This window comes from Populus alba, chromosome 9 (genome assembly GCF_005239225.2).
Source record: "Populus alba chromosome 9, ASM523922v2, whole genome shotgun sequence".
NCBI lineage: Eukaryota > Viridiplantae > Streptophyta > Magnoliopsida > Malpighiales > Salicaceae > Populus > Populus alba.
In genome coordinates, this window is record NC_133292.1 from 7,655,496 (window position 1) to 7,669,977 (window position 14,482).

A 14,482-nucleotide genomic window follows, 5' to 3' on the forward strand; every position below is an offset into this window, starting at 1 on the left:
GCTATTCTAGCCCAAAAAGTCAAGGCAAGGAGCCTGACAGACCAGGCCCGACACTTCGGTGGTACTGTGCTTACATTTCGAGGTCGGTCCCACTACCCCAGCAAGGTTGGCGGGCCCAGGCCCAGAAGATAGGGTTCGGTCTGACAGTTTGACTATGGGCACATTGCTTTTCTCAAGTTCATTGAATCATCTGCATGGTCGAGAGTGAATCCAAAGTTAGGCTTCAGTCTTTGACCTCAAGGCACTCCCTCGCATTGATTTCTCGTGGTGAACATGCAACTTGTTAGTAGTTTATTAGACAGCAGGCAGCCCTTTCTCCAGAATTTCTCTATCAGATAGACTTCAAATTTCCTGTCACGGAAAGACAGAGCTGAAGGAAATCGCCCCTCCATGATCTGTAATGCTGTTGAGGAACAAAGACACCCTATACATTAACTTTATTTATTAAATATCCTTCACTGATCAGGCAATTATTTGTCAATCAGTGCTTTACTTTCCATGTATCATCATGCTCTGCTTTGAAGTTTGAACTTTGCCAAAGACAATATGGTTTGGTTTCTTAATATGAATGATTGCATCCAAGGTCGCATCCTCGATTCGGCAGGTGGTGCATGGATATCGAAGTAATTTTCATGTTTTTATAAAAAATAAATTACTGAAAAGAATATATATATATATATATATTTGATAAGGCTACGAGAATAAATTCAAAAGGTGTTTTTAAGAGAAAATTAAAGATTAAAATATATTTCATAAGATATTATATATTTGGTTAGGAAAGGAAATGATAGATATGCTTAAAATATACGTATGGCCTTTCTCGAATCTAAATTCATGGATTCATAGGATAGAAAAATGGATTCATGCTAATAAAATATTTGCAACGAGGAGGGGCTAAGATCCGTCTACCTACTACAAATGATCTTGTTCGTTGCTGTATCTGCTGGATGCTCTACGATCTTTTAGATTTATTAGCCACCCTTGGACTTTATTGTCTTTAAAATTCCAGATCATAACTTGTCCTTTGCATCTTTTCTCTCTCTATATATATCATTATAGTTATATTATTTATATAGATATTCTTTTTCCTTAGAATTATGGGAAAGAAATGCAATAATTTATATATATATATATATATATAAATTTTTGATTTTTTTGAATTTTTAATTATTTTTTAATATTTTTTATTGTTGTGAAAGAATTATATTAAAAATAAAAATTTTAAAATAAAGAAATAAACAGCTGGATGTCGTTTCATCTTCTTGTCGTCTAGGGTGGCACGCGAGGACTTTAAGTGCTTGAAAGAGAGAGAACAAAAGAGGTTAATTACTAATTAAATATCACTACAAGGGAATAATATACATGATATGCCAGAGTTAGTATTCTTTGAACACAAAAACAACAACGACAAAAAAAAAAAAAAAAAAAAGGAAAAGAAAGGTTACAATAATTAATCAAGGTGCTTCTAACAACTACACGTGATCTTACTTAAGAAGACACGAGGAAGGAGAAGTGAAAGAAAAAGGGAGGAAAAGGCTTTGGCTTGAAAGAAACAGCAACTTTACAGGTCAAAATGCACCGCTTTCCTGTAGACGCCATGACGAATATATATACATCTTTTTCCTTCACTGCTTTTGTTTATTTTTGTATTTTTAAAATATTTTTAAAGAAATTTAATTTAATTTTTATTTTTATTTTTTTACTCCATATTATTATATTTTTTGATTATTTTGATGCGCTGATATTAAAATTATTTTTTAAAAATAAAAAATATTATTTTAATATATTTTTTAAATAAAAAAATATTTCAAAATACAAATATAACCACACTCCCAACCATCCTCTAAGTTTATATTCATGACCTGAGCTAAGTCTATGTTCATGGACCCATAGCCTAGTTGGGTGATTGATGATGAAGAGCGTGTTTAGCAGTGTGGTAGCGGTTACTTTTTTAAATAGCTTTTCGTGTCAAAATACATGCTAATGATGTTTTTTTATTTTTTAAAAATTATTTTTGACATCAGCACATCAAAACGATCCAAAAAGTACAAACCGCACTCAATTTTAACAAAAAAAAAATCATTTTTAGTTGCTTTTGCTAGTGAGGTTTTTCTTTTCTAGGGTGAGTTCAAATGAAAATAAAGTATTTAATTCGTAATAAAATAATAATAATAAAAAAAAAACAGAGATTGAAGCTTTTGGTTTGTGAAATGCTCTTTTGTGTTCGTGTTGGTTGGACGAAAAGCGTGGGAAATTGGAAGAGATTTGAGAGAAGAAAAAAAATGGAAGAGATTCGAGAGAGAAAATGGTGGATTGGGATCTTGAAAAAGTTAGAGAGAAGGGATCCATTAAGATTTTCTTTCTCTTTCAATCATTTTCATTTTATTTGTTTTTAGTCATTTTTCAAAAATTTAATTTAATTTTTTTGTGATGCATGCATCAATTTGATATCTGTTGTCAATTTATTTATAAAATTACTAAAATATTAAAAAAAATGATGAAAATACAAGACAGATTAAAACTTTAAAGTAAAAAGATTTCATTGAAAATGTTGTTAATCCTCCTCTAGATGAGAGACAAGCTAGCCATATAAGAATAGAGATCCATAGTTTTTGCCCTGGGGTGTTTTTATTAAAAGAGTATTTGAGAGTATTTTTTAAAAGTGTTTTTAAAAAAAATTGAAAATTTTTTATTTTTATTTTTTTGCTTTGAATTAATATGTTTTTGATATTTTCAAATTATTTTAATGTGCTAATCTCAAAAATAATTTTTAAAAAATAAAAAAATATTATTGACTATGTTTTTCTAAGTGAAAAATATTTTAAAAAACAACAAAAACTACTCTTTTTTTTTTATTCGAGCACCCAAAGTTTTCAGAAAAAACACCTGGATGGAGTCTGCCCTCTGAAAACAGCGTGGTTCTTTACACATAAACATAAAACTTGGACGGAATTTACCTCTCTTTAAGAAAACTTGGACGGAATTTATCCAATCAAGACCCCCAAGAAAAAAAAAAAAAAAAAACCTTGAAAACTCAATAAGATCCCGGTTATATTTGGATGGGCTTGTGTGACTGGCCATTTCGATCTTCCAATCGTTTCTTCTTTCTGACAAGTCCAAGTCAGTGTTAATGAAGTGATGTTACATCAAAACAAGGCAGACAAAAGAAACAAACACGAGGATCATCCACCCTACAAGGCCACAACAACCAAAACGTGGACAAATACAAAAAAACTTGTACCAGTCAACAGTCATTAATACCAAATTTTTCCCCGGCGGCAGCTACAAAGTCCTCCTCCATGCATAAGTCAACCTCGGCGGCCATAAGGTGCCATCTCTTGCCCCCCATCCTGTTCCTTGCCCCCAGCTAAAAAGTAAGAAGAGTTGCCCATCTTGGAGTTACAACCACAGAGATCCCAAAAATGAGTTATTATTGCTTTATCCTTAACAGCTGAATAATAATTCCATGGTAAACTCTTCACGGTTGGACTTGCTACGTGGAACATCGTCATCTCTTCAACTGAATTTTGTTCTGTCTCTCATGTGAACCGGCCTCAAAATTCAAGCCCGCCTCGTGCTGAACTATGCGATAGTTCAGTTTACTCTGCATTACATTTCCACGCTTCTCTTCCTCCATAGACTAACCAGAAGAGCACACCACTCCCTCCTGAACCCCCCACCATTTCTAGACCTCATCGGCCGAAATGTCGGTCCAATATTTCCGGCAATGGTTTACTTTGCTATTTTTCTATCTAACATTGATCATGCTCATTTCTCCGACAAAATCAGATGATCAGTTTCAAATACTTTTGAAGTTCAAGTCTGCAGTTCAACATTCAAAAACAAACGTGTTCACCACATGGACACAGGAAAATTCAGTGTGCAACTTCACTGGAATTGTTTGTAACAAGAAAGGATTTGTCACCGAAATCAATCTTCCTCAACAACAACTAGAGGGTGTTCTTCCATTTGATGCAATTTGTGGACTACGATCGCTTGAGAAAATCTCGATGGGGTCAAATTTTTTGCATGGTGGCATCACTGAGGACCTGAAACGTTGTACAAGCTTGCAGGTTTTGGATTTGGGTAACAATTCGTTTGCTGGGAAGGTGCCTGACTTGTTTACTTTACAACAGCTGAAGATCTTGAGTTTAAACACCAGTGGATTTTCGGGGCCTTTTCCGTGGCATTCATTGGAAAATCTTACCAATCTTGCTTTTTTAAGCCTTGGTGACAATCTATTTGATGTAACAAGCTCATTTCCTGTTGAGCTTTTAAAGCTTGACAAGTTGTATTGGCTTTATCTGTCAAACTGCAGCATTAAAGGGCAGATACCAGAGGGCATTTCAAATCTTACCCTGCTTGAAAATCTTGAACTCTCAGATAATCAGTTGTTCGGAGAGATCCCAGCTGGGATTGGGAAACTCAGCAAGCTTTGGCAACTTGAGCTTTACAATAATTCCTTGACAGGAAAACTTCCTATGGGATTTGGAAATCTTACAAGTCTAGTGAATTTTGATGTTTCACATAATAGGCTTGAAGGTGAGCTCGTGGAGTTGAGACCCTTGAAACTCCTTGCTTCCTTGCAACTCTTTGAAAACCAATTCACTGGTGAGATTCCTGAGGAGTTTGGTGAACTCAAGTACCTTGAAGAGTTCTCTCTTTATACGAACAATCTCACCGGTCCACTTCCTCAAAAAATAGGCTCGTGGGCAGATTTCGTTTACATTGATGTTTCAGAGAATTTCTTGACAGGTCCTATTCCTCCAGACATGTGCAAGAACGGCAAAATGACTGATCTTCTGATTCTGCAAAACAATTTCACAGGCCAAGTCCCAGAAAGCTATGCGAATTGTAAGTCTCTTGAACGCTTTCGTGTAAGCAAGAATTCTCTTTCAGGTTCTATTCCTGCCGGAATATGGGGTATGCCAAACCTTTTCATTGTTGATTTTAGTATGAACCAATTTGAAGGTCCTGTGACACCTGATATTGGCAATGCAAAGTCTCTTGCTCTAGTAAATTTAGCTAACAATCGATTTTCTGGTACATTGCCTTCTACCATTTCTCAGACTTCTTCATTAGTGTCAGTCCAGTTGAGTTCAAACAGATTTTCTGGTGAAATACCTTCAACAATTGGTGAATTGAAGAAACTGAACAATCTTTATTTGACTGGAAACATGTTCTCTGGTGCCATACCAGACTCATTAGGTTCATGTGTCTCTCTCACTGATATAAACCTCTCTGGCAATTCGTTTTCTGGGAATATCCCAGAGAGTCTTGGATCTTTGCCAACGTTAAACTCCTTGAATTTGTCCAACAACAAACTTTCTGGTGAAATTCCAGTTTCTTTGTCACATCTAAAACTAAGCAATCTTGACCTATCAAATAACCAGTTGACTGGTCCCGTACCCGACTCTTTCTCTCTCGAGGCTTTCCGTGAAGGTTTTGATGGAAATCCAGGTTTGTGTAGCCAAAATCTGAAGAATCTTCAACCATGTTCACGCAATGCTAGGACATCTAATCAGCTTCGAGTATTTGTATCTTGTTTTGTTGCTGGGTTGCTAGTTTTGGTCATCTTTTCTTGTTGTTTCTTGTTCTTGAAATTGAGGCAAAACAATCTTGCTCATCCATTGAAGCAGAGTTCTTGGAATATGAAATCTTTTAGGATACTAAGTTTCAGTGAAAGTGACGTTATCGATGCCATCAAATCAGAGAATTTGATTGGCAAAGGTGGATCAGGAAACGTGTACAAAGTTGTGCTTGATAATGGCAATGAACTGGCTGTAAAACATATCTGGACAGCAAATTCCATCGACCGGACAGGTTTCAGGAGCAGCTCAGCCATGCTGACAAAAAGGAATTCGCGGTCGCCAGAGTATGATGCTGAGGTTGCCACATTGAGTAATGTGAGGCATGTGAATGTGGTGAAGCTATACTGTAGCATCACAAGTGATGATTGCAACCTGTTGGTCTATGAATATCTACCCAATGGAAGCTTGTGGGATCGGCTACACTCTTGTCACAAGATCAAGATGGGGTGGGAGTTGAGGTATTTAATTGCTGCTGGGGCTGCAAGGGGATTGGAGTACTTGCATCACGGGTTTGACAGACCAGTGATTCACAGGGATGTGAAGTCGAGTAATATTCTCTTGGACGAAGAGTGGAAGCCTAGGATTGCTGATTTTGGACTAGCAAAGATTGTGCAGGCTGGTGGTCAAGGGGATTGGACTCATGTCATTGCTGGAACTCACGGATACATAGCTCCTGGTAAATTTCTCTCATGTTTTGCCTTTCCTTGTTTGTTTTACTCTGTTTTGTTTATAGATGATTTTGCTAATTTGGTTGTTTCTGCACTGTGATGCACAGAGTACGCATACACATGCAAGGTAAATGAGAAGAGTGATGTGTACAGCTTTGGTGTAGTCCTGATGGAACTGGTGACAGGAAGAAGGCCTATAGAACCGGAATTTGGAGAAAACAAGGACATAGTGTACTGGGTTTGCAGCAAACTGGAGAGCAAAGAGAGTGCGCTTGAAGTGGTGGACTCAAACATCTCAGAGGTATTCAAGGATGATGCTATCAAAATGTTGAGAATTGCTGTTCACTGCACATCAAAAATCCCAGCACTTAGACCCTCAATGAGAATGGTAGTTCATATGCTGGAAGAGGTTGAGCCTCTTCAACTCACAGACGTTGTTGTTGTCGATAAAGTAAGTGGAAGTTGCTCAAAGGAGAAAGTGAACACTTGTAGCATATCTGATCCAAGCAGTTAAGAGTAGGAGGTTAGGTTTTTTTATGGGAGCTTGGCCTTGTAGGTTTTTTTTATGCAATAAACCTGTAACTTTGAGCTTGTGAAAGTGCAATAGGATTAAATATCTTTGCTTGTAAGAGTTATATAGTAACTTTTATATCAAGAATGTGATATATTTTCTCTGCAAAGCAGTAAATGCTAAATAGTTGGGTGCAAAGGAAGGCAGGCGCATCACATGTTTGCTTCTACACAACTACTTCACATTTGGGAATTACACTGAGAAGACTAATTTTTTACCGAAGATTGTAGAAAATTGAGAAGAACAATCGTCCCTTTAATTTGATTAGATCTTTTGGGGAGAGGGATGAAGTCGAAACTAGGTTCTTGGTGGACAAATCATTTTTCTGGCCATTAAACCACAAACTGGTTTTTAGTGGTTGCTTTTTTGCAGTTCTAGTTACCACCAGCACCTTAGTAATCAATAGCCATTACTATGGAAGATCAAAATTAAGAACAAGAATAAAAGAACAGACAGAGAGTGTTAAAAGACCAGAATGCAATTGCCAATTGGGCTCAGAATAAAACAAAACTGAAAGGGTTAAAATTAAGAATAATATACAAAGCTATAGAAATAAAAATGGGCATATTTCATTTTAAATTCGGGCTTGGAATCAGAACATAAATCCTTGAAAGCTATCCAAAACATTACCCGCATCAATTATGCCCACCAAATCATGAGTTTAGTAGGTTTCACCGATTCACTTCTCACTTTCACACCCCCTTCCCTTCCCTCACTTTCCATCTCCTTTCACTCTCTTGTTTTTCCATCAGTGAGTACCATCTCTATCTGTTTTGGGTTTTAAATTTTATATACAGAAAACACTTGTACTTCATTAATGTTTTTGTAACTTCGCTGGAAAACAGAACCCTTTAATGTTAATGTGAGAAATCTTGATTGCAAGCATGGATCCCAGGCAATTGAGGCTATACATGGAACCAGCCAAGGAGTCAGTGGTCTTAAATGGGAATCTTTATGGAAATATAGAGCCTTATGCGACTGGTTTTTTGAAGTTTCTGATCTTCGCACAGTTTACTATGAACAATCAGGAAATCCGATTGGGCATGTAAATAGCCACGGTCCATAAAGTTTGCCTTTCTATTCATAAATCTCTATGTTCATGTGTTTTTTCCTTCCGGGTTATCTTTGTTTATTGTGTTTTTGATAATTGGAATTGTGTAATTGATCGTGCATGTTGAAAGTAGCAGTCTTTTACTTGCCTTAGTTTTTGTAATATGACTTAGTCTTTTATGAAGTGTTGTTTGGAAGTGGGTTGAAGGAGTCTCTATATCTCTCTTTTGGAACTGTTTACGTTTTCGTAATATGTTGTATTTACAAGTTTGAAGTTTCAACTGTGGCATGCTTGTTGAGATTTTTATTGTGTATCTGCTTGCTACAGGCGTTTGCAAGGATAGAAAATCATTACTTTGTGAACAGGGGGTCTTTTCCTTCAGATTCTTTCCTATTAGAAAATGTTGATAAAATATGTTTTTGAAAGTTTGAAGTTTACAAGTTTGAACAGCCCTGTATTTACAAGTTTGAAGTTTCGTTTTTGAAACCATCCTTGATTTTCTCTCTGATCTGATTCTTTTAACACCCTATGTTTTAGCCAATTCCTGCAATTTGAACTCTTTGTTAAATTTCGATTGTTTCTGTGGTGGTTCCATCTTCGAAGGTGTGAAACAGTAATCGATTTAACACAGTCAAATTATGTTGCTGGGGAGACATGATGTTTGCAGTCCTATGATGTCTGCTTGGGATCTTCATAGGGCATGGCCAGAGGCAGGTCTGAAGGTAAGTGAACTTCTCTAAGCTGTAGGCTCGGTCACAAAAAGAGAGGGGGTTGGCTTAAGTGAACTTCTTTAACTGGTATTTGCTGAATAAATTTTAGATTCAAGAAAAAATTATATTTTTATTTTCTTTCATCTTCAGGTTGCATTAGGCATCTTCCTCCCTATAATCAAAGCAGAAGGAATTAGAGCAACATTATTCCCAATAACCATGCAAACTTACTACAGAACTCCTACTGTCCGTTGATTATATGGAAAATAAGAAATTTGTGAATAACAAAGAACGTACAGTTTTACTGCTTTATTTAATTTTACTGTCAGAGAACTTGATTCTTCTCGGTTGGGTATTTCTAATCTAAACTTAGCTGGAACAGGGAAACATTGCAATAATTCTTCTTGTTGTAGCATTAATGCTCTTCAACCTACTTATTATTTATTTTTATTTTTTTTAAAAGGGGGATTAGCTAAATTTTTTGGTGAATTAATAATATTATTGGGATATATTATATATATAAAAATAATATATTGGTATCTTATTGTTTTGGAGGTGGGAAGAGATTGTATATGGAATAAATTATAATGTTAATATTATAATTCATTACTTCACCTTCTTGTTATTAATTTGAAAATTAAGTAAAATGTTTTTATTCATGTAATTCAATTATAAAAATGTAAAATAAAATAAATTGAAGTAGCCATTAATTCAAGTCATGAAAGCAAAATAAAAATAGAGGAAAATCTTAAAAAATACCATTCAATTATATACGTAATCGTAAGTTACCATCAGACAATTTTTATATAAAATTTCATTTTAAACTCTTAAAGAAAATTAATCAAGAATTTTCATCTATTTTTTTAAAAAAAATATCTATATTTTCATTCCTATAGCATTATTTTTCTTTTTGTAAGAAATAACGTCATTTTATAGAAATCTTAACTTTTTTTGTTAAATATTCTAACAAAAATTAATTCTTAATTGAAAAATTAAAATAATTTGATGATAAAATTGATATAAAAAATATTTTGGGTATAGAATTGATAATATTTCAATAATTTCACGGCATATGGAATGCAATAAATTAATATGTGTTGCTAAAAAATAAATAAATAAATAATGTTAGTTGTAAAGCAATTTAACACCGATTTAATCTCTTAAAATATTAATTTTTGATTGACTAAAACACCCTTAGTTTTCAATTAAATATCATACCTTAGCAAAAAACAAACTCTACAGTACGAGTCTGCCCATTTCATCCGCTAAGATGCCCACCATAATCTTTCTTTTTTTGTTCTCTTTATACAGCTAATTTCAATATTTTTTAAAATTTTATATTTTTGAATAACACCAAATTTGAATGTATATATATAAATTGTGTTATTTATCTATTTATTTAAAAATTAGGTTATTTTTCTAATATTTTCAAAAAACAATGTTAATAAGCGAAAATAGCTCATATATAAAATGGAGGACAAAATGTTGGTGCTGTCCGAACAGATGGATTCCTACTGCCTGAGACGTATCACGCTCTCTTGATGACACGTTTCAGTTAACATTTATTAGACAATAGTTTTCCTCTGTTATCTGATTTCAAATCCTGTTTCTTTCTGGTGCATGGCTTTTCGTACCTTAAAAAGCTCCGAAATTGGAGATCAGAAATTGCCGGAAGTACTGATGTGATCATCGGGTGCTGGTGTTCCAGCTTCGGCCATCTCTTGCTTACACTCTTGGCAAGGTATTGATTACTCATTAACACAGACGTTAACGCAAAGGTATACACGAACAATGGTAATGATCCTTAACAGCCTTGTTTTCTTCTGCTATATACAGGGCCGATGGCGCAATATTCTTGTAATTGAAAGAAACTTGACTGAGCTTAACAGAATTGTTTAATGGTGAGCTCCTACAACCTGGGAGCTACAAGAAATTAAATAGATATTGGCAGTAGCAGAGATTTGCTTTAACTGACCTTATTCTTTGAAATTCTCCTCGTCTATTCTCGTATATATTTATCTTCAACTTTTGCACGGCTGCAGATTGTGCAGATGAGATTGATGCTTAGTGAGTCTTCGGTTGTGTGCTCTATGGAAACAGGTGAAGAGAGAAGAACGAATGGTTGTTTATTTTATGGGTAAAGGAACCAATAATTCCTCCCATGAATCCCCCCCTTGTTGAGTATTAATGAGAGCTCAAAGAAATGTTGATGAATTGAATGAGAAGAGAGCACCTTTATTTGACGAGGACTTGGCTTTATATAGCCTGTTACATTGTAACTAAAATAACAAGAAAGTAACTGAAAAATAACAGCAAGCTAACAGTATCAGTCAAGCTAACAATAACAGTCAGTTATTCTAACTGTTTCTTAACCGACTTTCTTAACCAACAGTTAGTTATTCTAACTGTTTCATAACCGAGAAGATCCCTTCATTCCCTCCCTTAAACTAAATGCTATATAACGCAATTAGTTTACTTCTATATTCTCTATTTCACAGACTCCCATCAATCTACGAAGTTTGAGAAATTCTTCAAGCTTTAGTGGCTTAGTCATTATATCTGCGATCTGATCTTTACTCCCACAGTGTAATAATGCAATCATCCCTTCTTTGGTAAGATTTCTCAAGAAATGAAACCTTACATCAATATGTTTACTGCGACCATGCATCACTGGATTTTTGGACAGTTTGATAGTAGAACTGTTGTCACACATTATAGTCATACAACCTGTATCTGCGTGACCCAATTCCTTCAAGATTCTCTTTATCCAGATTCCTTGGCAAACACATACTGCCGCTGCTACGAATTCAGCTTCTGTGGTTGACAATGTCACAATGGGTTGTTTTTTCGAAACACCATGAAACTGCACTTGAGCCCATAAGAAATACATATCCAGATGTACTTTTCCTGTCGTCCATGTCGCCAGCATAATCGCTATCTGTGAATGCTAACACTTCTCCATCTTCTCCCCTTTTGTAATGAATTCCATAGTTCACGGTTCCTTTTAAGTATCGTAGTGCTCTTTTAGCCGCCTGTAAATGAATTTCCATAGGTTTTGCCATGTATCTGCTTATGAGACAAATAATAAACATCATATCGGGCCTAGTGGCAGTCAGGTACATCAAGCTGCCCACCAATTGTTTGTAATACGTCTCATCAACGGGATTTCCATTTCCTTCTTTGCTCATCTTAGAACCCGGGACTATTGGATTCCCCACCGAATTACTCTCCATCATGCCGAACCTTTTCAAGACTTCCAACGCATATCTTCTTTGACATATATAAATGCCATCAGACTTTTGTAAAACCTCAATTCCAAGAAAGAATCTCATCTTTCCCAAATCGGACATGTCAAATTCTCTCAACATGGAATCCTTAAACTCGGACAGCATTACTTCATCATTACCAGTAAATATTAAGTCATCGACGTAAATACTTACAATGATGATTCTCCCTTCTTGATTCCTTCTTGTGAATAATGTCTGCTCACTTTCGCACCTTTGAAATCCTTCACCGATGAAATGTGCTTCAATTCGGCTAAACCATGCCCGTGGAGCCTGTTTCAATCCATACAGTGCTTTGTGTAATTTGTAAACCAGATGCTCACTACCTTTCTTTTCATATCCTCTTGGTTGCTCCACATACACATCTTCGCTTAGCTTTCCATGAAGAAAAGCTGATTTGACATCTAGTTGAGAAATTACCCAATTTTTGTGCGCCGCCAAGGCAATAATCATCCGCACCGTGTCCATCCTTGCTACTGGTGCGAAAACTTCTGTATAGTCTACTCCATATTTTTGGGAGTATCCCTTCGCCACCAAACGAGCCTTGTATTTATCAATTTTTCCATCCTCATTGTATTTCGTTTTATAGACCCATTTTACCCCAATTTTTTTTGCTCCCGTAGGTAAGTCAGTGAGCGTCCACGTGTTATTTTTTTCAATGGACTCAATCTCACTGTTCATGGCCATTCTCCAATTGCAATTCTTTATGGCTTCTTCATAAAACCAGGGGTCTGTTGATACTGCAAATGCCATCTCCGTTTCATCTTCTTGCAAATCCTCACCACTGAAATAATCACCCAACCATGCTGGAGGTTGTCTTTCCCGTGCTTTGTCTTGCAATTCTCTCTTCACGGCCTGTTTCAGCTTCAGCACTGTTCCTTACTGTCTCATCCTCAACAGTAATTCCTTCTCGTCTCCCTTCATTATCAATGGGATTTAAATCTTCATCTACATCATGCTGACTGATTTCTCTCGCATCGCATGGTTCCCCATCAATTCCTTCTCTGTTTCTGTCATTTTCTTCTTCTTCCCCATTTTTGATCGCCCCATTCCAATTCAGCCACTGGACCTTGTACAGTGTCCTCGTCCCACTTCCATTTCTCCTCTTCTTCGAAAATCACATCTTTGCTCACAATGATTTTCTTAGCTACAGGGTCAAAGAGTCTGTAGCCCTTTGATTCATCACTGACTCCCAATAGAACGCACATAATGCTTCTATTATCAAGCTTGGTTCTCCTTTGTTCTGGAACATGAACATGTGCCCTGCAACCAAAAACCCTAAAGTGACTTACTGAAGGTTTTTGTTCAGTCCAGGCCTCCTCTGGTGTGACCTCCTTTACAAGCCAAAGTGGGACACCCGATTGAGAACATAAACAGCCCAATTTACTGCCTCTGCCCAGAAAATTTTCGGCATGTTTTTGTCAGCTAACATGGATCGCACCATGTTCATCACCGTTCTGTTTTTTCCTCTCTGCGACACCGTTTTGTTGTGGTGTATATGCAGTTGTCATTTGTCTCTTGATCCCATTGTTTTGGCAGAAATCGTTGAATTCATTTGACACAAATTCTCCCCCTCTGTCAGTTCGAAGGCATTTGACAGATAACCCTGTCTGTTTTTCTACCATTGATTTAAAACTTTTAAACCAATAAAAAGCCTCTGATTTCTCTGCCAAGAAGTTTACCCAAGCTTTCCTGCTGTAATCATCTATAAACAACAAAAGGTACCTTTTATTGCTGTTTGATGTGGGAGTAATCGGTCCACAGATATCGGCGTGAATGAGTTCTAATTTTTTGTGTTGCTCTCCAGGTACTCTTTCTTGGAATTGGATCACGATTTTGCTTCCCCTTGATGCACTCAATGCATGCTGAGTCTGAGGCTGAAATATGAGGGAGACCGTGTACCATATTTCTGTACAACAAGGTCTTTAGACCTTTGTAGCTTAGGTGCCCATAACGTCGATGCCAGAGGGAACCCAGGTTCTGTGTTCCTGTATGAAGGCACTGTCCAACTTGTTCTTGAGAGGAGGATTCATTGTCTGGGAACAGGATGAACATTCGATTGATACTCATTGTGGTTTGAATTATCAAACCTTTTTCGGATGAAATATCTTGCATTTTCCATCCTTGAACAAAATGTCCAACCCCCTTTCCTGTAGCTGACCTATACTCAGCAAGTTATTCTGTAAATCTGGGACATAAAACACCTCTGCAATGGTGTGATTTATTCCATTCAGTAGAAGCTTCACACTCCCTTTGCCCATCACGTTTATCCTTGTGTTGTTTTCCCAATTTCACAAACTGGCGAAACTTTTCATCAAAAGTCACAGAACATTTCCTGATAACCACACATGTGATTCGAGCATCCCGAATCAAGGAACCATACGTCTTCTCTTCTGGCTTTATGTTTCTCCACATAAGTCATCAAGAGCATCTCCTCCTCATTGTCAAGCTCTGTATATAGTGATTCTTTGTTTCCAGAAGAACATTCCCATTGAAAATGTCCAAGCTGTTGGCAACGATAGCACTGCACTGTTGCCTTATTAAAATCTGTTCGTCCCCTTCCTCTTCCTCTTCCTCTGTAAAAGTTTCGACCACGGCTTCTACCTC

The 14,482-nt window shown here is 36.4% G+C and overlaps 1 protein-coding gene and 1 long non-coding RNA gene across 2 annotated transcripts; both read left to right on the forward strand.

Annotated features, from left to right (window-relative positions):
* Window positions 1-3,205: 3,205 nt before the first annotated feature.
* Window positions 3,206-6,939, forward strand: LOC118048619 (receptor-like protein kinase 7). The gene is made up of 2 exons (XM_035058389.2): window positions 3,206-6,267; window positions 6,367-6,939. Exons 1-2 carry the CDS (start codon window positions 3,705-3,707, stop codon window positions 6,771-6,773), a joined length of 2,970 nt encoding a protein of 989 aa, XP_034914280.1. The 5' UTR covers window positions 3,206-3,704; the 3' UTR covers window positions 6,774-6,939.
* A 3,188-nt stretch (window positions 6,940-10,127) lies between these two features.
* On the forward strand, window positions 10,128-10,768 carry LOC140955930 (uncharacterized). Its single transcript, XR_012170693.1, has 3 exons — window positions 10,128-10,332; window positions 10,428-10,492; window positions 10,634-10,768. It is a non-coding gene; the product is annotated as an uncharacterized lncRNA (long non-coding RNA).
* The last annotated feature ends 3,714 nt before the right edge of the window (window positions 10,769-14,482 follow it).

Coding starts and splice junctions, on each gene's coding strand:
- LOC118048619 (XM_035058389.2), top strand. CDS start 3,705: ATGTCGGTCCAATATTTCCGGCAATGGTTTACTTTGCTATTTTTCTAT. Junction 6,268..6,366: donor TCACGGATACATAGCTCCTG/GTAAATTTCTCT, acceptor TGTGATGCACAG/AGTACGCATACACATGCAAG.